The 24,992-nt window shown below is 36.6% G+C and overlaps 1 protein-coding gene across 2 annotated transcripts; it reads left to right on the forward strand.

Annotated features, from left to right (window-relative positions):
• On the forward strand, positions 1–24,992 carry LOC141901335 (uncharacterized). Of its 2 annotated transcripts, XM_074788518.1 has the most exons (10): positions 1–91; positions 9,381–9,430; positions 16,086–16,244; positions 17,938–18,106; positions 18,845–18,914; positions 19,452–19,584; positions 19,701–19,724; positions 20,419–20,501; positions 20,581–20,657; positions 20,956–24,992. In XM_074788518.1, the coding sequence occupies exons 2-10, from the start codon at positions 9,408–9,410 to the stop codon at positions 22,114–22,116; spliced, it is 1,899 nt and encodes a 632-aa protein (XP_074644619.1). In that variant the 5' UTR covers positions 1–91; positions 9,381–9,407; the 3' UTR covers positions 22,117–24,992. The 2 variants fall into 2 exon arrangements, with proteins under 2 accessions (XP_074644619.1, XP_074644620.1); XM_074788519.1 differs by lacking the exon at positions 19,701–19,724.

Genomic DNA, 24,992 nt, shown 5'->3' on the forward strand with positions numbered 1-24,992 from the left:
GTCTATATTATCTGCACAAAGCCTTCAATTCTTATCGTATAACATCAAAATAAATACTTATGCCGTCTAATAATCAATAATTACTCATCAGGTATGTATTAATGCACTTTTTATCGTTCGATTTGCAATGTTTAATTCAATGTTAAGCCTTCAATTCGGTTGTCGGCGATCATTTTATAGATATCATTGTGTTGGCTGTTTTCGTTACTAAATAAGTTGTTGGTTGGTTTGTTGTGGTGTGGTGAGCACTACTGGCACTGCAGTGTGTGTTGAATGTGAGTTCTGAGTTGGCCTAGCTAGTCACTTGTCCTATTATTGCCTTCATTTCTGTATCAATAAATGTACTACTGTATCAAAACTTCCTGGGTTAAAGTGCAGATCCGTTCCTCACGTGAATATCTCTGGGCCTAGAAGTAGAGATCTAGTCTGAACACCAGTCGGTGTTACCAATACCAGTTCCCTACTACAAGGTCTGGCGCTAAAATAACATATAGGCCTAGAGGTTAACTCCTGTTCATTGTAATGTAACAACTGATTTTAGTGTCGAATTAAACCTTAGTACTCAAATAGATTAATTAGTTACCTTGTTGATTTTGAAAACGAGTTTTATAATAATATTTTTGATGATTTGAATGGCGAACCGGATAATTTGTTGATTTGAATTGAATTGATTGCCACAATCGGGATTTCCGATACGTACTAAATTAATAAAATGTGAAAATTCAATAGACCTATGTCTCTCTAAATTACTCTAAATGTTAATTTTTGTTGATAAAACGCATAAATTTTGGTCAATTGTAATATAAGAATTTGAAACAAGAATAAGATCTGCATTGGCATCAGTGTCAAAGTTGAAGTCCGAATCCGTAATTTACACTCCCATCATGCAACTCGTAAAGCCGCCATATTTGTTATGTTGCTTCGCTTCAACTGTTTTTTGAGGCGACTAGTCAAAAGTTTTGGGTTACTACGATATCGTCAAAAGCTACTTAGGATTACAAATTTATGCACAAACAATAGTTAACTTCCATCTGATTACAGAACAGTCAGTTTGAGGTAAGTTGATGGTGTTTTAAGAGGTGAAATAGACCTCTAAATGAGGGACGAAAATTTACCTTATATGAGCACTTTCGCCCTAGACATTGTTAGTACTAGACTAGGCCTAGATTCAGTTCAGTCAATGCAGTTTAAACTAGAAAATAGAGCAGGTGGATATTTTGTCGACTGGGCATCTTGTTAATCATCAATGTTATTTTGTCGATAACTCATTTGGATTGGCAAAGTCACATCGTGCCACTGAGGTATGCTATTAGAAGATTGGAGGAATGAATTTGAGGAAACGGAACCCCTAATCCTCAGGATCCTCTCGAAATAGGCTTAACCAAGGATGGTATAACCTTACAAACCTAGCCCTGAAATCTTTGCCAGGTCTGCAATTTAGAATTATCAAATCCAATATGTTCTCAGGTATAGAAAATGTGACTAAGTCCATATGAAATAAATTATGATTCTCATGAGCGCCCGCTCCGAATTTAGCCGCCGCCTGGAATTTTATATTTTGAAAATATATAAAACTACTGCATCAGATGAAAAGCCACACTAATATCATTTATACAAATAGACATTATGTGATGCCAAACATGTAAACACCTGAAACTTGATAGTCTAAACGATTGCTACTCAAACGAGTTCACATAGTTTATTGATTATTGAGGCTAGTCCCCAACTAACGTTGACCCATTTTTATTCAGAGACAAGATAGAGGTGTTGCTAGTCAGAGCTTGAAGAATATAAGATATAGGCCTCCCTCTTCTATGATTTTTCTTTTCATAAATTCTGATCAGAATCAAGTAATTTATTAAACTCATATTGTAGCTAACATAACCACTGCCCGGAATCCCTGGTGGAAACATTTTTTAGTCAAACTTTCAATTCAACAAACAAGCCCAAAGGCATTGGGGTTTGTCCATTCGAACGAACAACCTTCAAACTACTACGGGCATATAGGCCATATGTGTAGCCTATCAGGGTCGATGGTCTATAGGCCTATATTGAAATAAACCCTTTGCGTTTGCTTGTTTTGCCCTTTTTGGCGATAAAAATCCTTTTTGAAAGCTGCCTTCGACGAGTTTGCAATAGGTCGCATCATTCATGAGAGGTGCCAATTAAATCTGACATTACCAACTCCTGACATGACACTACACACCGCCAGGCTTTGATTCCTATTTCTTGCAAGCCTGTAGCGTGGGGGCAGAGGGTTATGACGAACTGACCAAAATCTGGATAAGGAATTTTCATAAATCTTGACTCCGGTGTTGCCTAATGTGCAGCCACCACCCCCGGTCCAATAGGCCTACAGGTACTTAACAATGGCAATTAACAATCAGTTGCGCTATGGGCCTGTTTCGGACTTGAATTTCATCGCTTTCACTAAGTGGGTATGTGCATGAAATGAGAGTTCTGTAAAAGATGCCTGTGGTCTTTGTCATAATGGAAGGGACAGGCTATAGTAATGCCGCTGTAAATGAACTAAACACCATTGCATGCGCACTGGTGCCCTCAAGAAAATTTGAGGAAAGAGCTACTTAAAACGGAGTAGTATTCGAATCCAGGTCCCACCGCTTTACTACCGAAGCTCGTTGCAAGAGGCTGAAAATTGAAGCATAACATTTAGGCCTATCTCTAAACCTGAACCCTAAACCCTAATTTAGGAAGCCTTGATTCCTTGATAGCCATTTCTTAACAGAAAATGCTTATAAAGGTTGAAACTCCTTTGTTTTGAGCAAAATGCCGGAAACTCCTTCAATTTTGAGATATACAGTACTAATTTAGGATTTAACAGTAATTAGGATAATCCCCCAATTACTGTTGACTCCTAGATCAGTTCGAAAGTTACATATACAGTCAACCTCGCTTAATTCGTCATTGGTGAATTCGTATAACTACCTAATTCGTATAAAAATGAAAGGTTCCAATTTTTTCCTTCAGTATTCCCTTTAATTTCCATCGGACAGGCCTAGTTCGTAAATTGTAGCCCTATCCCATTGTTCCGCGTTTACTGGTAGTGATTGGCAAGCTTATCAATTACTTGTCAGTCATTGGTACTGAGCGACCCGCGGCCATGCAACATTTTCCCGCCAGTTAAGTCTAAAATGATGTATGGCGGTGGCACGCAGCGCTTGTTCCAACGCCAGTGACAGCAATTTTTAGCAGATTTTTATTTGTGGTTTATATGAATTAATTAAAAGATAAATCGTTAATTTTATGAATTGTACATGATTCAATAAAAATACGAATTACGTATGATCCGTATAATGTCTAATTCGTAGAAAAAGCCACTGTCCCAAGAGATACAAATCAACTGAGGTTGACTGTTTGAAAGTGATGCTAAGACTTCCTTGAAATTTGAGATTTTCGCCTTTGAAACTCCTTGAAAGCTGATTATATCGAGGAATGACTGATCTGTAGGGACCCTGTGATTAATGATATTAATATTATGATAAATGGATTTCTTGACGAAATCTCACAGACTGCTTCTTAGATTATTAGGTCCAATGTCATGGCTGCCGGGTCGTTTTTGCTTCTTAGGTCTTAAGTTTTCAAGAGTTCACGCTGTACTGTATCGTACCTCAGTTAATACCCAGAAGAGGTCATAATAGAAAAGGCCCAATTCATCTAGGGCTAGGGCTATGCCTAAACTTATGTCGTCCATTTGATTCTGAATGAATGTAATTTTGTGGCCATTACTCTTGTCAATTTTGGGAATTTATGGAGACCTGAAGAAAGTTATACTGATCAGAACAATTTGGAAGCCAAATTATAAGGCTTATCGATTGTCGATCCATTTTAACCGTATAGAAAAACTTTGTTGAAATCACATTCAAGACTACTACATTTGCTATTACATGAATGATTCTTTTTTCGAAATTATGGTCTCAAAGGTTCGTTAATTTGAAATAAAATGGATGCACAGGACATGCTTAACAATCGATGTATGAAAGAATATTTCACCCACTAAATATTAAGGTTGGATAGCTATTCCAATATGCATATGCCTTGCAAGTGAAAAGATATTTTCTTACATTCCATTATTCCTATCAAATGTACAATAGGTTTTGTAAGTACCAAGGTACTGTTTTCTCTATAATCCAGGCCCCTAGCCAGCCTGTCACAAGGGCATTCAATATTCATGAAATCGGAACTTGCAAATTCTGAAAAGGCGTAGGCCTATAGTTTTAGTAAAGGGTCATAGGAGCACCAGTTGTTCTTCAAAAAACTAAATGCTCACTGCTTCTGAAATGTAACAGATGAGAGAGATCCTTTCTGTTCATCAAATCACCAGTCCCCAGAATAACGTTGCTTCATTTTCCGATTGAAATATGTCGAGAGGCTTTTTTTTTGAATGAGAACTAGAAGGGGTAACCAATCGGTGAATATTGAATTGATGCTAAAATTTTCTTTAAGCTGACACCAGGCAAATGTGCATTGATAAACTGGGTTGGCCCTCCCCCTACAAGCCCGTAATCAGTGACTTGGCCTGATTGGCAAGAAATTTTCAGTATTGATAAAATCCTCTCAGTAATCTGAAATTATTGAATATATTTATTGCCCGCATAGTATGATTGCACATATGTTAAGTTCCTAAGATAGAGAAACAAGATATTATATGATGTGCAAAAATATGATTCTAGTTTGTGAATAAGGTTAACCTGTGAAATCGTCCCCCACCCGTCGGCTGCAGGGCTGGATGAGTTTAGAATCATAACTCTCTGTATGACAATAGAATGATTTATTCAACTTAAACAATTGAGAATTATAAAATACCCGTAGCCTGTCTCTCCTCCTCCGATGTTGGGAGAAGAGTTAATGAGATAATTTGATGTATCAATTTTGTCACATTGATTGATGTTGCAGAGAGAGAGATAGACGGATATAGATAGAACTCTCTGTTTGTGGATATATTGTAATTTGAAATGTGTATTAATGTTAACGGTGCAGCATGGCAATGCTGAGTGCTGTTTATGTTGATTGTGCAAATCTGTGTGTTATTATGGTGTCCTTGATAATCAAAATCCATCCTTTGAAATTCAGCGTGCGTTGTGTATATGATTTGATTGGTAGTCGTGCAGCGTTTTTTTTAAATCTTTAATTGTGTGGCAGATTTTATTGCATCATCTTAAAACGAACCAAAATTTTTGAAATGAATTCACAACAGAGATGAAATTGTTTTATTATTTTTTTCCTCTTGAAATACGAGTCATTTTCCCTCATTGATTTGATTTGATTTTATGCTCATTTAGCGTGTTCCATAGAAAAATCTACCACACCTGATAAAATGGGGGGGGGGTTGATTTTTAATACAGAGATCAAAAAGTAGACTCTGCCCGAGTTGGATCCGATCAAGTAGTATCCCTTCAACTCGGATGTTTGTTGAAATATTTTTTGTGTAACTATTCATAAAGAAAAAGATGCCATCCGACTCAGATATCACTCAAATTGGATACATTTTTACGGTTCCAAAAGATCCGACTTGAGCGTAGTCTATTGTAATAGTAGTTGGTCTTTTTTCAAATCAAAGTAGGGCCTAAGGTAATTAGAAATTTTTGTTCTGGCTCATGTAAACAAGCTTATACATTTCAAAAACCGATGATCAAATGATGGATCTTTTTGCGTACCTGGATTCATGTCATGAATAAATTGATCAAAATGGGAAAAAAAGTTGGATTTAAAGATTTGAACACGTTGTTACTCCGACTAGATATTTTTCACATGATTTTCAAAAGGTTTTTCATTCAAACTAGTCACAGTCTATATAGCGTCAACATGCTTAATTCAGATCAGCTCAATCCGGATTTTAATCTAATTCAAATAATAATTTCGATCCATAAACGTTATTGTATGTGAAGTATGTGGGTTCCTCGAAACCGGACCCATGGCATTATATCAAAGATTAACTGCACATAAAAAATTTTCAAGTGAATTTCTGAAGATATATTGAAGGATTCTACACGAAATGTATGATAGTTAAATAATTGTTGTTAAGCGTTGATATCGTGGGTGCGGTTCCATTTGAAGTTTTTGTAAGTAATTTATTTCATGAAAATAAACATGAAATATTACATCTTTTTCTGTCGATCATTTTGGTGACTGCCAATGTCATCGGTGTGAATGTTAGCTTTTTTGTCGGTTTTAAGCATTGGAGAGAATAGTCTTGAGCATAAATTGATTTGCTGAACGTACTTTAATTATCTACAGAAATTGGATGAGATCTAAGAGACACATAGATGATGATGAAAAACACAAGCTACACTTGAATTTTTCCATCAGTTCAAATCAGTAATTGACTGCTCTCTCATAAAGTATAGCAACAGATGAGTTGCCATGGCAACTTGTGTGATTTGTTAATAACAAATTTTGATGCCGTTTTTCATTTTGTTGTTCATTTCTGTGCCATTTATCTGTTATATAGATTGCAATATAAAAGCTGGCTGCAGGATGAAGGCTGGTATGAGGGCTGATAGATTTGTAATAGAGACTTGATATAACATTTGATGTGCAGGGTTGAAATTATAGTTTTTGCACTGTACCTTCTGCAAATAACATTATTCAAATTTCACATGAATCGTGTGTTGTCTGAAAAGTTAAATGGATTCGTACAAATGAATTGGTAAGAGAGAAATGAAACGTATAGTCTATTCAACATTTAATTGTGTAGAAATTATTTTTAGACTTCAGTGTCTACCTTTTTTTTCGAAGTTCCCTGAATGTATATTCTCCATCTATGCTCGTAAATAGTGTAGTAATCTAGTAAATGCTACGCTAACAAGAAATTGTTTTTGGTTGCTAAGCGCTGAGGTTTGGAAAAGAGAAATATTGAGCTTGTCATATGTTCACGAGCGTTCCTAAATCAAATTTGGTGCGAATATTTTTGAAAGCTCTGTCCGATGCATTCACATCTTCAGTTGTACACAGTAAATGAGAGAAGATCTATCCTGTTAATGTTACTATCAGCTCTGGATTCCTCATCAAATATTAAACATCACAACCGCACGAAATCTCTTTGATGTGAAAATTTATTTTTATCAAAAATGAATTTTTAGATCGTGACGCATCTTTTAAATCTTCTCCAATATTAATGGAAATTTTGATGTAGTTTTTGTATTCTTATTCGTCGCGGCCTTTTACATAAACTCAAATGGAGTGGAGGGGATTTTCAGATGGAAAATTGTAATTTATCTATCTGCAGATTCAGTAACTTGGCCTAAGATAAGTGGAACAATGCATTTTACCCCATATTGAACCGATTGGTCTATTGCAGATATAGATGATTTCATGACCAGAATATCCTTACAATTGAATAGGCCTATGATATTGTATTTGATAGAATCAGTCACATTCATAGATTGACCAACATGGAAAATAATCGAAATCTATTACATGTTGGCCAATTTCTGAATGTTACTGATTCTATCTAATTCACACTGAAAAGAATTGCCATCAAAATTTGATGGCAAAGGTCTGAACTAAAAGAGATGAATTTTTATGCAATTTCAACCAATAGTTATATAATGGTTATATAATGAATCTATATGAATCATTTACAATATTAGTATTTTGTTATAGAGTTTACGAAAAATTTATGCTTCTAATCCCGCGATGGATAACATATGTAGTATTTAGGAAAATATTACTGTGTTTGATCGTACTGTCAGTAAGTGAGAGAGCACCAATTCAATGAATGTATAATGAAAAATGTTTGATATAATTAGAAATGTAAATAGGAATTTGAATTGAATTGAGTCATTGATGGGAGCGGGAGAGAGAGAGGTGGTACAGGATGAGTCATTCTCTACAGAATCAATATACACTAACTACTCAGCGTATCTCTATCATTCATTCTTATGGAATATTTCTACATCAGGATCAGGATTTTAACCTTGACAAAATCGCAATATTACAACGGTGCATAGTTAAATCATCCATGTACTTGTACAACCCTGAAATGTTTCTATTTGGTTAGATGTTGCCATGAAATACTGACGAAACCAATTCAGTCGACAATTTTGAAATAAAGCAAAGGTCGGACATTATCCCTTCTAGAGTCACAGTTCATTTTCTTTTCCCATGCAGTTTATCGATATAGATTTTTCGTGGTAAATGAACTGCCAGTAAATTCTGATTCGTGCATTTAAATGGTCAGAAGCCAGCGTAGTTTTAGGTATCTTTTGGGAGGGTGCAGTGCTGTATTCATTGAGATGGTTTTCAGTAATTTTTCCCATCACTGCTATCAGTGAGTACTGATGTGAAGTGTGGGTATAATCTAATGTTATCAGAAATTGGATGTCCCTTGATAATATCAGTCACAGCACTATACTACAACCCTTTTACCAGTAAACTATCATTGACAACACACAATCCATTATAATACAACATAATCACGGTATCTGTTGGTTCTCTGAATGAAGCCCGGGTATGTTGAGATGGTTCTTTGTTTGAGGGTTCTTGAATCATTGTTCTTTGAAAGGGATGTTCTCTGATCAGGAATATTCCGCGTTCAGAGTGGAATTGATGGCGGGTTTCCTGACTGAGGTTAGGGTGGTTAAATTGCATTGAAGGATATTGTTTTTCTTTTTTAAATTTTACTGAGTATAAATCAGTCGTTGGTATTCTGTTCTTTCAGAAGTGGATTAGGTTATAGTAATGTATCTGAAATGAGAGCATGTTGCTAGTTCGTCATTAGACTGATTAGGGTAAAAGCTGTTTACTCATTTTCAGTTGAGTCTTTGATATTTTATATGATGAATGAGATTTGCAATCATAAAATTTATACGCTGACTGCTGCTGATCTCTATTCCTATTATTACTATTTTTAGAATAAAATAGTTATACCTGGAGTAAAAAGCAAGAGACAAAGAGCACTGACTGTAGTCAATTTTTATCCGATATTAACGTTGGGGCAAACAGTTCGGAGGGTAACGTAGCCGTCGTACCTTTCAACAGTGTAAGAAAATTGTCTGAATTGGGTAATATCGTAGCATTTCATGCAGGCCTATAGAGTATAGAATCTCAAAAATATTTCAACAAACATCCGATTTAAACGGTCATCCACGTAGATCGGATTGCACTAGTGCAGTCTATCGTACGTACTTTTGGACAATTGTTGGTCTAACATTGGGCGAGGTATGATTGTAATGCGTATCTCTCGTTGATCCGGTATCACTATGATATTTCTCAAGTATCACATGAATTGTATCATAACAAAGCGGTATCAACAAACCCGAGGTAAAGCGAAGATATAACATGATGGAGTGTTCCAGTATGATCCCTTGTATTCTAAATAGTTTATTTAGTGAATTATGTTTTCTGTTTCTTGATTGCAGATTTACATCAGTTGGAATTTTACAGTTATGATGGATTCAAGTCCATATTTGTAAGTATAAATACCGTCAATACAGTTTCTATACACGTCAATAGATACAATGTTAATTGGTTTTGATTTTAGCTATGGAGCTGGTTTTTATATACACCAGTTTTCACTTCTCTCTTTCATTCTGAAATAGGGAGTTGTCCCTCTTATTTACTTGATTGATTGATTTGATTGGATTTGGGGCCCCTACAAACCCACAACGCCTGCTCGCATGTGGAAACAGTGGGTTTGACTTTAAAATAAGAAATTGAGGTACTGAATACCGGTATATGCAATTAACATCAAGCTGAATACTGGTTAGCTACCTCATGTACACCTGACTTTGGGCAGGGCAGTTACTTTTAGAATTTGAGTTTAGGTCATTTTAAGAATGATAGGCCTACTGCAAGTTTACTGTTACAGCTATGTGTGTGTCAGTACTGCTGCTGTGCTGCTGCTGCTGCTGCTGCTGCAGGCTGAATTATGAATTGATAGGATCAGGTGTATGGTATTCTCTGTGATGTTCTCTAATCATATTCATGAGATTGTAAATTGGGGGGTTGGTTGTGTGTAGAGTTATTGATACTGCCTTATACTCTGTTCTGTTGATTGCATAAATTACTTTTCAAATCGCTCTCGAAAACATCGCCATGTCTGATATGAAATAACCTATAATCATAATTATCCCTGTACACATGCATATATTTCATTTCATGTCTTTGTACGTTCTTCAAATTGGCAATGCTTGGATTTCTGGAAAAGAAATTAAATTACTGATTTTGTCTCAGAGGCCCAGTTGCACATGCCAATTTTAGATTCTTAAAACTCATCTCAAGTAGTTAGATTAGCTATACAACTAAAATACCGGTAATCTTAATTGCTGGTCTTGCCCCAGAATCTACTGTTATGTGTACTCCGTAATCTGAGTTTTGGTTCCATATAAATGTGAAACAAACCGCCTTCATGAAATTAAGGTTTCGGCTACTCCTAATGGTTTTGTGATCAGTAATTGAATCTGATTGAAGGTCATTCGATTGTCTGAGCTTGTGAAGGAGTGCATCCTTGGGCCCAGTTTTGAAAAAAATCTAAAAGGCTTCATGAAAACTGGTTTAGTTAGGTCTGCTGTTGGATACGTTATGACTCCCTACAGCCCCTACGCTGTTCCTCCGCAGTTTCTAGATCCTCGATTCTCTCAGTTAATATTATAGCATAGAAATGTAATTAATTATGCGAGGGATTTATTGATTATTCCGTCATTTTTCTTTTTCTCTCTCAGTCTGTATTGATTAAAAAGTTCAATTTTCATTTTCTCAATGGTTTCAGTACTCCACTGCCGCAGCTTGTTTCATTGTAAGATCGTTCAATATGACACACAATACACACATGAAAGACTAAGAGAAATTGAATGATGTTCGAATTTTTTATGACAAGTCTTTAAGTGGTTTTCAGTTCATCATGCGTCGTCTTTGTTCGTAAGAAATGTTCTTTAAAAGGTTTTTCAGTCAATCGTTCCCTTAACAAAAAATAAAATCAAAATTGATTTAAACTGTCATTTCTAAATACGAGTTAAACATTTCTCGTGAATGAAATTTGAATTCTGTCCTGCACTAAAGTGACGGTTGTGAATGTCATTGTCATAGTTCTCTGCTATTGAAGATGAAGCTAAAGACCGGACCTCACATGTTTTTTATAGATTAAAGCTACAGTTATGCTAGCATATTTTCAACCAGAGTTGGAATATCCCAAGCCCTTGATTTTGAGCCAGGTCAAAACATTGAAGCATCTACACTATTTTCTTAAGCTTCTTGCTTTAGATGTTCGGCCATTTTGTCAGCAACTTGCAAAATACATTTTTGGCATCTTTTCAAGTATCGTGCCTGGAAATCAACCTGTTCCTGAATGTAGGTATACTCTCATTTTAACCCTGGTTTTGGTTGCAATTTTAAAGAGTTAGAAAATTAATCGTTTGTATACCCCCATTTAAAATCAAAGTGTGGAAATCTGTTTGTATGCTCATTTAAAATCAATGTGTAGAAACCTATTGTGGAGTTGAAAACTGGCACAAAAGCTCCATTGAAAAAAGATTGTATTTTCAATCATCTCGATGAGCCAAACCACTCACAGACCTGCTATATATTCTGTTTATCCCGGAATGGCTACGTAAATTTAAGTGAAATTACGGTGTTACATTTTTCCAGAAATGTTACGTATTTCATTTAAATTCAAAATTCGGGAAATTTTTGTCCATAACATATAAGTAAAATCATTTATTACACAAATAAAAGTCGTCATATTTTTCATCTACTTGCTTTTGCCGTAAATCACGCCAGAATAAGTTTTAACGATCTTTGGCGGAACACTGACTGCTTTGTGACCCGCTGTTGTGAAGTTCCGTCAGCTACCGCCATCTATGTAGAATCGAAAATGGCTTCTGGTGTGGATGATTCGCTCATGTCTGATGCCGAGTTTTCTTCAGATCCATCATCTCAGTCTGAGCCTAGTGACACACACGATTCTGAACATGAGACAGAATGTACAGAAGGTCCCGCCAAAAAAACATTTGATTTTGATGAAATTTGATTTTTGTGTATAGTTAAGGAAACTACTTATTTTTCATGAAAATTACCAGTTAAAAGGTTGGTTCCTTAGAAATTTCTGAAAATACTTAAAATTTAGATATGTGTTACTTGGAAAAGAAATTCAGGGTTGGCAGGTCTGCACTCAATAGAATTGTAGAGACCCCTGTATAGGAGCATAGGCCCCCACTATTTCATCGTTTTGAATTGGGGGTCGCTGTCAGTTTTATCATTTAGGTCATGGTTCTATTCTATTAATATTTTAATGGTCTTAGTTCTACCCGTCACACTTTTTTTATAGTCAAATCGCAGGACACAAAGTGGCACCAACAACTTCACTTGAGGAGGTTGCCATTTTTTGGAACCGCGCATGATTTTGATTTCGGTGCTGATTGGCTGTTTGTTCTAGCATTTGAAGAGACTTGTTGCTACCACACACTAGGCAACTGATAGCGATTTGCTGCCAATCTTGTCACTAAATATCTAGCATGCTACGTACGAGTGATCTTGTTGTCAGCAAAGATTTTTAAGCTGCCAGTGACCACAAACTGGGCGATGTCGTTGTTTGAATTAGTTGCTTACGACAAAAAATCGGCGACAAAATGTCAAGTCACCGCCTAGGATGCAGAGGCCTATAGACAAGTGAATGTCTAATTCAATTGAAGAAGTCGACAATAAGAAATAAAACTGATGGAGGATTTGACTCTTCAGCTCAAAAGCTATAAGCCGTTTCTCGTGTTTTATTCGTAGTATTCGTGGAGAAACTTCAAAATCCTCAGTTCTACTTCTTATTGTAGGTTTTTCTTCAGTCTTCAGTTCCTATGTGAATGTGAAGTTTCCTATCTGGTAGGATTGTTCTCGGTGAGAGATGGATATGGACTGATCAGTTAAAATGTGTCTGGGATATCAATTCACAAGAATATCCTCTGGTATCCTATAATTTCTTATCAACTCAATAGTATTTAAATCTTTGCATGCATTTGGGTTCAATTATATCATCCTATCCCGTTTTTCTCTCCCTTTTGATATTCCGTTCTCCATCTCCGGCTATCCCATTCTCACCCTCTTTTCAATTATCCACTTCTCTCCCTTCTGACTATCCAATTCAATTCCTCCATTCTCCATTCAGCTATACCATTCTCTACCTCTCGTCTGCTATCCCGTTATCTCCCTCCATTCTGCTATCCCATTCTCTCCCTTCTGTCTATCCAGTTCATTTCCTCCATTCTACTATCCCATTCTCTCCCTCCATTAGGCTATCCCTTTCCCTCTCTTCTGCTATCTCTACCTTTCTTCTCCTATCCCATTCTCTCCCTCCATTCTACTATCCACTTCTCTGCCTCCATTCTTTCCTTCCCATCTGCTATCCCTCTGATTAGCCTATTTCCTCTGTCCTTTGTCTTTCTCACTGGTGCTCACATTATTTCTCTTTCCTCTTCAATTTTATTCTGTAAGTTCACTCTGAAATTATCTCTCTCTTTCTCTCTCTTTCTCTATTTTTCTATCTATCCCAGTCTCTGACAACTAACTCATCAAAAGGCCATGACATTTCAGTGAACTGTTGCCATGGCAACAAGAAAAAAGCTTTCAATACAAATATTTGAATTGAAACTGAAAATTATGAGTGATCGGAGTCTGCAATATAGATGTTAGGGGGGTTCAATCACTATTAGCAACCAGCCAGAAGGGGGAGAAGGGGGTACGAGATCGGGTTTTATAATTAATGCTATATATTTTGAGTGATGTCAATACGATGATGATGCTGATGATTGAATAGATGGCATAAACAAACATTCTACATGAGTATCCGGGTGGTATATTTTGTCCGCCTATGGGGTAACAATGAGCGTTGTGGGACTCATATTTTTTCTTCGTTGTAGTATTTCCGCGAAGGTCACCGTGCCGCTTGCTGCGAGGAATCAAACTTGTTCCCTCTGCATAGCAAATAAACCTAGTGTGTAATTTCATTGGATATTGTACGCAGGTCTTTTTCCTTCGAATTCATCTGCCTAATTATGCTGACGCGTTTCATTCCGAAAACGTTTTATATGTGCAGAAAAATTAGTTCTTTTTATTTTATTTCCAAATGTGGTTAGTATCATTCCTATCTCAGTTTGGTTAGGTAGGGTTTACTGATAACAGATTGAATTGTTGTATTGTTAAGAAATGCCTTTCATTTGAGATGTGTGTGTATTTCATATGGATATTATGTTGTTTCTGTCAGCATTATTAAAACCCCTGTAGGCTCCAATCCATCCAGGCGTTTATTCATTGCTGTAATTGCCTTTGATTTCTATTTGTCTGCAGAAAAATCAATAATTCCAGATTTACAAGATAATGGAATAAGAGAATAGCTCTCTCATACAACCATATACAGTAGATACTATACAACGCTAGTGCACATTTTAATTAGGAAATTGGTCCCATTTTTTTAGATATTGATGATACGAAATGTAATGAAATAAGGTGTATTTGATATTATGTAGACTGACAGAGCAGAGAAGAAGCTTCTATCTTCTCGCTCCCACTAGAAAATATCATTATGATAAAAGCCATAAATATTCGACTGGCAATTTATTATAAAGCTGATTATTCTGGAGTGGTTCTCTGCACTGCAAGCGGGTTCTCTCTGCTACAAAGTAACGTACCGGTCCTGCTACAACAACAAACTGTAGACACTTTATAGACTGGTGACTGGTGGTTTTGAAACCTAATCAAAGTTGCTAAAATTTTACGAACCTGACTACTTTTAAAGAGTAGTTTCTACTCTTGTTAGAACCTACTACTACCAAAAATGTCAAAATACCCTCATAAATCGGGGAGTTTGTTTGAGATTGCTAGATCGCGCGTAAAATCAAACAGTTTCCGTCTATGTCTTAGCCTGCCTATTTGACTGTGTTAATTGATTTGATTCTGCGAATAGTCAGGGAAGAAGCTAGTCGAATAAAAGCGGCCACCCTGTACTATTTATTGTTGAAAGCTACTACAATTTATGATATCAGGTAGTCTGGTCTGATTTCATGAAGATGGTATCTTGCTTCATTCGATGTCATTGTATTGTTCACTGTTTAGGGTTTATTTCATACTACAAATGACCCCGAATCTCCTCTAAAATTGACTCATAAGCTAATTGAAACTACTTATATTTTGGAAAGATCTTTATGAATGTTTCAGTGGTCAATGTATACGTTTGCATTCTATGGTTTTGGGCCTGCAAAATACCCATGAATTTTCAGAATGCTTTATATTACCATTGTAAAACAACTTTCGATATTTTCTCCTTTTGAATGCTGTCCAGTACTCCTCAAATTCTGGAATGACCAGAGTACATATGAACCTTGTTGCTTATTGGCCGTAAGATGTCAGCTGTGGCTTAGGCTTGCGCTTGATGGCCAATATGACGCGTGTCGATGTCATGTGAAATACTTCTCATGACTCTTGGTTGATGATTTCTGAATTCATATATGAATCATTTCGCTTTATGTCACAAAAATACAAGGTGCCGTAGAGAATTCACAGAAATCTGTATCATGATAATGAATTGTAAGAATTGATCTAGATAATTTATAACAGAAAAGGGAGGTCTGGAAAAAGGAACTGGATAGAGTGATAGTCACTGATGGAAGCAGAGAGGAAGAGAGGTGAACTTGAAAGTGGGGAGGAAAGAGGATTGGAACATGGGAGGGGTAGGATTGAGGGTGATATGAGCATGAGAATGAGGAGAGAAAATGAATGTATATGAGAGGGGAGGTTCAAAAGCTGAATATGGGTAGGGGAGGTAATAAAGATGTGAGAATGGAGGTTGAGAAATTAGATGAGATATTTCTACATACAGAATAGCAACCCCTGTAGTGTATACTTGAGAGTAAAAACTAGATAAATTGAAGCCATGTATAAATAGAAGGGAGAGAGAGACCAATAAACTATTCAATCAATCAATCACATTCTATTCAGTTTTATTACCAAGCCTTTTATTTGTATTATTACATTTCCGTGAATTCACCGCAGAGAGGGAGATAGAGGGAGATACATGTAGTACAACGACTCTCGACACTCAGCTGCATGAGACTGCTGTCTAAAATTCATGTTTGATTATTTTGCAGTATGCCAACTAACTATATGAAACCGGAACCGCAGGATTTTTACCCGTGTGACACTCAACCATTAGGCACGTGTAATCCGGCAGTGCCATCTATATTAGCCCCAGATATTGGACAAACAGATAAACCCAACAGAAAAAGAGGCCGCAAAAAACCAACCATGTAAGTCAATGATATTGTAGGCCTTTAGGTCTTTGAGAATTTATTGATTGAATATTGTCCTTTTCTGCTAGTGCGAGAAATATGTGTAAATTGTAAATTATGCCATCAATTTGAACAGTAAGCGCCACCTTTCTAACTGATATTTTGTCAATCACCTTTCGATATTGTTTCGATTGTTTCTTGTCCAAAAATATTTTTGGTATTGGTTGAAATTCCACTCACGAATGGAACAATTAGGCCTATGTATGAAAGAGCTCTCTTTGTTTCACAAGATACAGCCGACCATGATGAAGTCGTCACTATTATTGAATAGGCCTATAACTGGTTCAATTTACTGAATATAAAGCCAAGTTCTCACGACCAAATTTTGGTGAGCGTTCACACAGCGTTTTGACAGGCGTTGATAAAATGGCTTGTCACCGGGCCCACAAGATGTCGCCATCTGCTAAATAATTCATTGGGCCTGGATGAAGTCTTGCTTCCAGAATCCAAGTATAGCAGGACATTCTTGATTCTTGACCATTCTTGACCAAGTCGATCCCCTGTCAGGTTTAGACGTTTTTGTGAATTCGATTTTGTTCTATCACGAGGAAAGTCTAGTGTCGTTTAAACACGATTCAAAACACGGAAGAAAACATATGATGATCGTGACATACGAATTACACTCCAAACATTTCCATAGTATAGGAAGGATAGGGAGGAAAAACAGTAGTTAAAAATAATTACATAAACGGTAATAAAAGCATTTAAAAGTTGATAAACTGGACTCACACTCTACCGCAGAGGTTTCGACATCTACCATAGGGTAGCGTCCAAAAATTACGTACCTCTTATTGGGAGGGGGGGTTACTGAATTTTGGTACAAAGTGGTACATGGGGGGAGGGGTCAGCAAAAAAGGTACGTACTTTGAGGAGGGCGTATTAGTCAATCTTGGTACGCACTTTATGCACCCAAACCCGAATGAAAATAGCCGATACTGGTGTTTTATCAGCTTTGAGTGACTTGTTCAAGTGACTTGTAGTAGACTTCAACTGGGAATTCCCCATACCAGGTACCGGTATCGATCTTTCACACAGTTGGAATCAGGTATTTATGTTTTTTATATTTTGTTTTGATTTGTGTTCTTTGCATCAATATAATTGGGGGGGGTGGTGGTCATGGGTACCATGGTAAGTTCCTATGAAGGGGGTCAGTGAATTTGGTACAAAGGTGGTACAAGGGGGGAGGGGGAATCAGAACAACGGGAGATTTTGAGGTACGTAATAACTGGACGCTCCCTAGAGATTCAGAACTACGATTTAGACCGGACCCGGTACCAGTTTCTGTCCACACACATAGATTTAGACCAGTCCAAAATTTGGACCGGACCTGGTTCGCTCTTTTAGACCGTTAAACAGTATTTTTGTCCGTGTGAACGCTTGGTCCGGTCTAAATTGGACCGGACCAAATTTAGACCTGTCTTAATTCCGTTGTGTGAACGCGCCTTAAGTCATCGGATGGTCAACATGATCGTCCTAACTATGATGACTTAAGCGAGTTTGACTTTCAATTTTTCTGTAGTCAGGGTTTGTATTAATGTATGTATGTATGAAATCTCTATCAAATGTATCCTCTCAAAACCTGTCGAATTCGAACCGATCAATATTGATGCATTGTTGATCGTTAATTAATTTTCTGTGTTTCATTACACAGAGATAATGGAATTGTCCCGGATACAAAAGTGCCAAAAATAAAACAGGAAAAAGTTACAAATACTCTACCTGTGCGAAAAAAGCGTGATCGATTCAATGGCATGCCTGAGGATGAGGTTGCGCGAAGAATACTCCCGGATCATCTTAAACCGGGATTAGATATAGTTATAGTAAGTATTGTTATACCGGGATTCCATGTTCAACTTCCTCACAAAGAACTAATATTGAATGACTTAAATATCCGACCTCATTATAAAATCGACTCTATTCACGACAATACCATTCATTCCTTGCCATCTCACTTTTCATTGAATTATTCTTACCGGAAGTACTTTCTCGTCATTTTGCTACCATACAAAAATCTACCCTATGTAAGCAATCGTTAAGTAAATGTCCCTTAGGTTAAACCTTGTAGTAATCATTGAACGATTAGTCCAAGATTAAACCTATTAATTCAATATCATCTCCACACATAATCATTCGCCTGAAAACCAAGTGTGAAATTTAAGACCTATTTCAATGAAATAACCCTGATTGCTATAATTGTAGAATTTTTCGTTGAGGTTGCCATATCATATTGTAGTGTTGAATTTTTGTTTCTTTTGCTAATGTTGCGCAGCCTTTGGCCCTTGCATGGCCTGTATATTGTTATATCATTAATTCTTTGTATGATATATTAATAATGTTCAATGCAAATAAGATTTATTGGATTTTATTGTATTGTTAAGGCAATGATCATTATTATAGGCCTATGCCAATAGACCGCTATATTGTGCTGCACTGGACCAGAATTCTTAAATATTAGAATTCATTTATATGATATTTCGGTTAATAGGTATACAGTTACGTCACATTTACAACTGAAATTTTTGTCTCTTTATTTACTGGTTATCATGATTTACTTTTAGGTTGGTATTAATCCAGGTTTGATGGCAGCTTACGTCGGACACCATTACGCAGGTCCTGGTAATCATTTCTGTAAGTATCCGCTTTAGAATTATGACTTGACGACATATGGCCCTATTGTGAAGTCATAATCATTATCATCCTCAAAAGATGTATTAAAGTGCCTTTTTCATCGGTAGCATCCTCCCTCAGTGGGAATTCAAATCTTGCATTCACAGCTTAGTTGATGTCATTATGAGCCAATCAGAAATCACGTTTATCTTGGTCTGGGTTTTTCCAAGCTATAGTAATCCATGAAATTTGCCTCAACAGTTATTCAACAACAGGCAATCTGATTGGCGCCACATGGTAGTGTACTCGGGCTAGTCAGGCAGGGCTTCGTGCCGTGGCTGAGTCGAGCAATGCCATTGGTTCAAATCACTGCCGAGGGATGATGTACCGGTATTAATGGTAGGAACTATTTGCGAATAGTTTCTACTCATCTTGAGCAACCCCATGATAAATTTTGAAAATTCAGTGTGAAAAATGAGTAGTTGGCCATGCCTATGTATTTTGATAATCAACTATCAAATCGTTGTCTGACCTTTTTTCATCATATTTCTCTTGAAGGGAAATGCTTATATTTAAGTGGATTGATTCTGGAACCAATGACTGCGTATGATGATTATAAACTGTTAGATTATGGAATTGGTTTTACAAATATCGTCGCTCGGACAACCAGGGGTAGTGCTGATTTGACTCGGTAAGTGTGTGTGGGACAGGGTAAGGGGAGACACAGGGAACTGTATCCTACTGCGGCGAGTGAATGTCCCATCTATAGTTGCATTCAGTACAGTTTGTGTGATTTTATATTTGTAGAGATCAACATTACCGGCTGACCAGGTACGAAACGTCGCTGATGTTATTTCATTATCATATTGTTCTCTTGCTATGTTATTTACTCTTATCTCCGACAGCTGCTTTTTGTATTATTATTCACTCTTCGATTAATGAAAAATATATCGTAGTTTTATAACCCCAGTGGACGCATGGCTAAGTGTTAAGCTTTAGTCTAGTACTGAATGCATCTGTAGGTGGAATTTGCAACAAAACACCAAAGAAAAATTCCTCCACACTCTATGTTCCTCTGCATAGACTTTGTCGTAGTATCCTCCCTTAATACTTTAAGAAAGACATATCAATGTTGATGATATACGCTAGTCCTGGATTGAGATTTAAATGGTTGGCTTAATTGAAAGAATAATCTGAATTTATGTACAAAAACTTAATCATCTTTCGATACATTATGTTTTAGGACCTGTGGTCGGCTTCATACTAATAATTTCAGGCAATTGCATTGAACAGTAGAAAAGTCTTAGGCCTAATTACCCAATAAACTCTCATTTCGAGCAAAATCGAGGCCATTCTATTTTTTTATCCTAGTCCTACGTGGAATATCTTTTACCGGTATTTAGCTGTTTACTCCGGTAGTTGTATCTTTAATGAATGTTGTAAATGTCTGACAAGGCTTTACTCCCTGCTGACCCAACTCTCGTGATAGTCTTCTAATTTTCAATGGTGTTCATGTTGTTTGTAGGAAAGAGATTAAAGAAGGTGCCGAAATTTTGCAGGAAAAAATCAAAACATATCAACCAAAAATTGCTGTATTCAATGGCAAAGGTACGAATGGTGAACTAATGACTTAGGTTTATGGATAATGATCCGGTCTTGATACTGTAGTTTCTGAATTTCTTTTCAGGCATTTATGAAGTATTTTGCGGACACAAGAACTTCTACATCGGAAAACAGCCAGAAAAACTCCCAGGAACTAATACTGTAAGTGTTTCCAAGATGGCAGCACCTCTTCATGAAAAGTAAACCATGAGTAATATTCCGTTTATTTAATGAAGTTACTTACGATGTAGATGCATCTCTCTGCTTAAAAGCCCTTACGTCTAATAAAAGCATCAGGATCTCCCACGTGACATCACTGAACAACAACAGATAATACAAGGATTTACAACATTCAATAGTCTGCCTTGTACAGACATAGCACATGGCTGAAAGACCTCTATATAAATCACAGTCATCCTATGTGTTTCCTATTTTTAAAAAGTAACCATTGATGTTGTAGGTTGTATATGTGATGCCGTCGTCGAGCGCCAGATGTTCACAATTACCGCGAGCCATTGATAAAGTTCCGTTTTATGCTTCTTTAAAAAAATTGCGCGATCATCTCCGTGGTGACTTGCCCGACCTTGACGACTCGGAGGTGTGCTTCCCTGATCTTGAACTTAAAGTGAAAGTGAAAACGGAGAAGACCGAACCAGCCGACCAGCAGCAACAGGCAGCTTCTATGAATCCTCAAATTGTTCCTTACATAAAATCTGAACCAAACTTTGATCAATCTCCATACGGTATGATACCACAAAACCAGATGCAACCATTCCCACCACCAGGTGGCGCTCAATGCTGGAACGGTTCGAGTAGTTCAGCATTTAATATGCCATCGACAACCGGATTATTCAACAATGGATCATCACATGGTTACAATAACAGCGCAACGGGTAGTGCAGTGAGAATCAAACAAGAAATACCAGATCCCGGGTACCCCCAATTTAGTAGCAACCCCGCGTCATTTACGAGCAATAATACCGACTCAAATACACCGGCGTCGTCTAACTTCAATAATCAACACTCTCCAACGCTTAACGGTCATTCACCATCCAATAACAGCAATATGACATCAGCTGCATTCAACGGGCGACAAAAAACTAGTCCGAAAACATCACATAATCCAACTACTTATAACGGTAATAGTAGTAAACATCAATCAACAGCCGTCTCCTCCTCCGCCGCATCCTCTTCTTCAGTGTCATCGTTGTCTTCATCACCATCTCCTAAATCTCCCAAAACGACAACAACTAACAGTACTGTTGTCCCGAGTACGACTACATCACCTGTTATGATCAAAGCGGAACCGGGTACATTCTCGCAAGGCTGTTCCGGTAATTTTAACAAACCTGATTCGTCAATATCCGCCGCTTCGTTTCCTCCTCATTTCATACCATCCCAGTATCAGTGTGGTATCCCGGGTTACCCGTCCCCGTATGGACAATTTCCCAGCTTCCCTGCGCAGAGTTATATGGGACAGATGTATCCTCCAGGGGGCCTCGGCGTGCAAGGTCAGCAGTTTGCAACATCGAGTCAATCCTTTTTGAGTAGTAATCCGACACAAGCTGGATTTTCTCGATTCCCTACATATCCCGGATATCCTCAAGGACCTCCCATGTAAAAGACTGCTCCTACATCCTACACTGCCTAATAATCAACAAAGGTAATTTGAGATGCCATCAAATTTTCTACCTGAAATTTTCAACAAGTATTCAAACCTTAAAGAAAAAAAATGAATATACAGTAGGCTCTGTTTATCCTGGATTCTATTGCCTTGGATCATCGTATAGTTTTTTCATTCCAAGTCATTGTAATTGTGAGCCATCCCTGCTCTGGCAATTTGCATACCTTGGAGAGAACTAATTGGTACCACGAGATCTGAGGCAAGCAGAGTATACTGTTATAATACTATGTGCTGTGTAACCATTCTACCAGACAGACTCTTCATCATTCTTAGCTTATAACTCGTGTAAGCTGTATCAAAGAGTTTATGCATGTGTATTCTGTACTTTTACATTTTAGTCTTACATTTTTGTTGTTTATTTTAAATCTTTGTTGGGATTTTAAATTTTTAGATATGTTTTTTTGCTGGGCTATGTATTGAGTTTACTCAGTGTTCTGCGTATGTGATCGCATGTCTCTTGTTTTTATTATGGTAGCTGTTGTAAGCTAGCTAGCTAGCCATAATCCTGGCCTGATTTAATTCTTAGAGGGTATATTTATTCTTACTCCAAGCATTGTATTATTAAAAGTTTCTACCTTATTTTGTAAAGTTGCATACATTTGTAATGGTGACTTACGTTTATCTCAGGGTAACCTCTATGGTTTTTTTTTTTCATAATAAATTTGACATTGATTGATATGATCCATTAAATTAGTTGATTTACTTGATCAACTAATTTCATTAGTTATTTTGAGTATTTAAGCTATAGATCGATAAAGTCAATTGGATTTTGACTATATGGGTCGAAGGTAAATTTTTGTATATAAGCATAACTTATATTCACTGGACTATGTCGTAATTACATGTATTTCTTAATTTATTCATTATGCTATTAATATTTGCAACTGCGTAGAATTGTATGACTATTCATTATCTGTCATTTTTAGCACATTTCTTCAACACTAATTTCGTGAATCTCTTTGATTTGCCAACACGGGTTAAAAACTTTACCATCAAGAGATTAGAAATAAAATTAAAGAATAATTTTGTGCTGAATCAGGGACATTCATCATGAACCTACCTTCCTGTTCCTATCAGTTTCAGCAGATCTCCCTGTCAACAAATACATTCGTTTGGGACCATATCACAGATTTTATAGAATATCTTGGTATTCAAAACGCATCCAAATCTAGGCAAGATTTTAAGGTACATGTATAAAGATATGTATGTGAACCTCAAAGGGTTGATTGACCTTACTATCAAACAACTCTCGTGTAGAATCTATCAACAAACTGTAATTAAATTCATGTATGACAATAATCAATTGATATAAATGCTGTAATTTCTAGAGAAAATAATATATATTTTTCAATAGGTTTCAGTCAGATTTTAAACTTAACTTATTTATGATTGATATATATCTTATATATCTTTGATTCACACAAAATCAAAGATATATATGTCAAATATAACTTGTATAGATCTTCCTATGATATATATGTATATTGATGTATGTGCCTTTGATACAAATTCTTTTTCTTTTATCTCCTGTTTTTGCCCCGATTTTACTCAAAAGCTCTACCAGTAACCAATAATCATGGAATATATTTGGTCAATATTATCATGCGATACAACGTGGATGTCACACAAATCATGTAATATGATTATGAATTGTGTGTTTTAATCAAATAATACTGCCGGTATTCAGTTTATAGGTTATGTCTGTCCACCATTCGTAACTGGTAGTGAAGTGAGGGGCACAGGAGCAAATTTTTGCCTGATTGTGACAATTGAATTCGGCAGCAATTACGAATCGGCAAATGTAGCGATCGATTATGATATTGTGACTGGGCAACCGTTTATAGCAGCCATACTAACTAATCACATTATATCAATAATGCATCCTATTGGTTGCTCAACAATATGCCAAGTATAGGCAGACAAGCTAATTGGCAAGCGAAACCAATTGCTGATGTAAATAAACAGGCAATATCAAATACGGTCGATACGCTGCCTGGCAAAAAAATTGTCATCCTTGTGATGAGCAGCACACTGGCGAATTTTTTGGGTGATTTAACAAAGGTCACGATCAGGTGAAAAATATGCTCAAGTGCCCCTAAACTTATATCTTTGTTAAGATATATTGTAAATAACGACGAAGATAGTTCTACGTAAAAGCAGATTCCTTCATCCCTTGATAACAAAATGTGAAGTCCTTTCTTTATATGCATACATTTGAACCCCTTTCTCTGATAAAACGATTTTTTTAGTTACTACAAACATACAATTTCATCCTAAATAAGATGACAATTTTAATGAATCTATACTGGATGAAATGGTTTTGCATCTTCAGTAAACTCCATCTCAAGTGGGGCCTTTTGGTACCCAACAAGTAGTCAGACTTGGATTGATCTGAATATGAAGTCACATATTCCCACATACAGTGTCACAAAAATATTTCAACAAGCATCTGAGTTGGTTAAATCCAACTTGACCAGGGTCTACTGTAGTGTGTGGTGCTAACAATCATTATAGAATTAGTGCTGGGACCTTAAAATATATGACATTATGTTGAACGGTGGCTTATATTTCAATAGCCAGCGAGCCGTCGTACCACCTCTCCATGTAGAACTGTTTTCAATATGTGTATGTAATGTATGTATTTTGTGCTGTATTTAAAGCTTTAAATGGTGTTTATCCGTGTTACACAATCTCATACTGTATTGTATATACACAATGAATAAACAACCATATCAGAAAATATGATAACAATTATAGTAACTAACAATTATATAGAATATTCGTTTATGTGAAAAACGAGTAGCTAATTAGAA

This window comes from Tubulanus polymorphus, chromosome 3, assembly GCF_964204645.1.
Source record: "Tubulanus polymorphus chromosome 3, tnTubPoly1.2, whole genome shotgun sequence".
NCBI classification, from domain to species: domain Eukaryota; kingdom Metazoa; phylum Nemertea; class Palaeonemertea; order Tubulaniformes; family Tubulanidae; genus Tubulanus; species Tubulanus polymorphus.

What these genes read in the sequence shown, in the direction of transcription:
- LOC141901335 (XM_074788518.1), top strand. Translation starts at nt 9,408, where the DNA reads ATGATGGATTCAAGTCCATATTT. An exon ending in CGGGATTAGATATAGTTATA is followed by an intron (nt 18,107 to 18,844) that starts GTAAGTATTGTT and finishes ATTTACTTTTAG; the next exon opens with GTTGGTATTAATCCAGGTTT. An exon ending in TGCTGTATTCAATGGCAAAG is followed by an intron (nt 20,502 to 20,580) that starts GTACGAATGGTG and finishes ATTTCTTTTCAG; the next exon opens with GCATTTATGAAGTATTTTGC.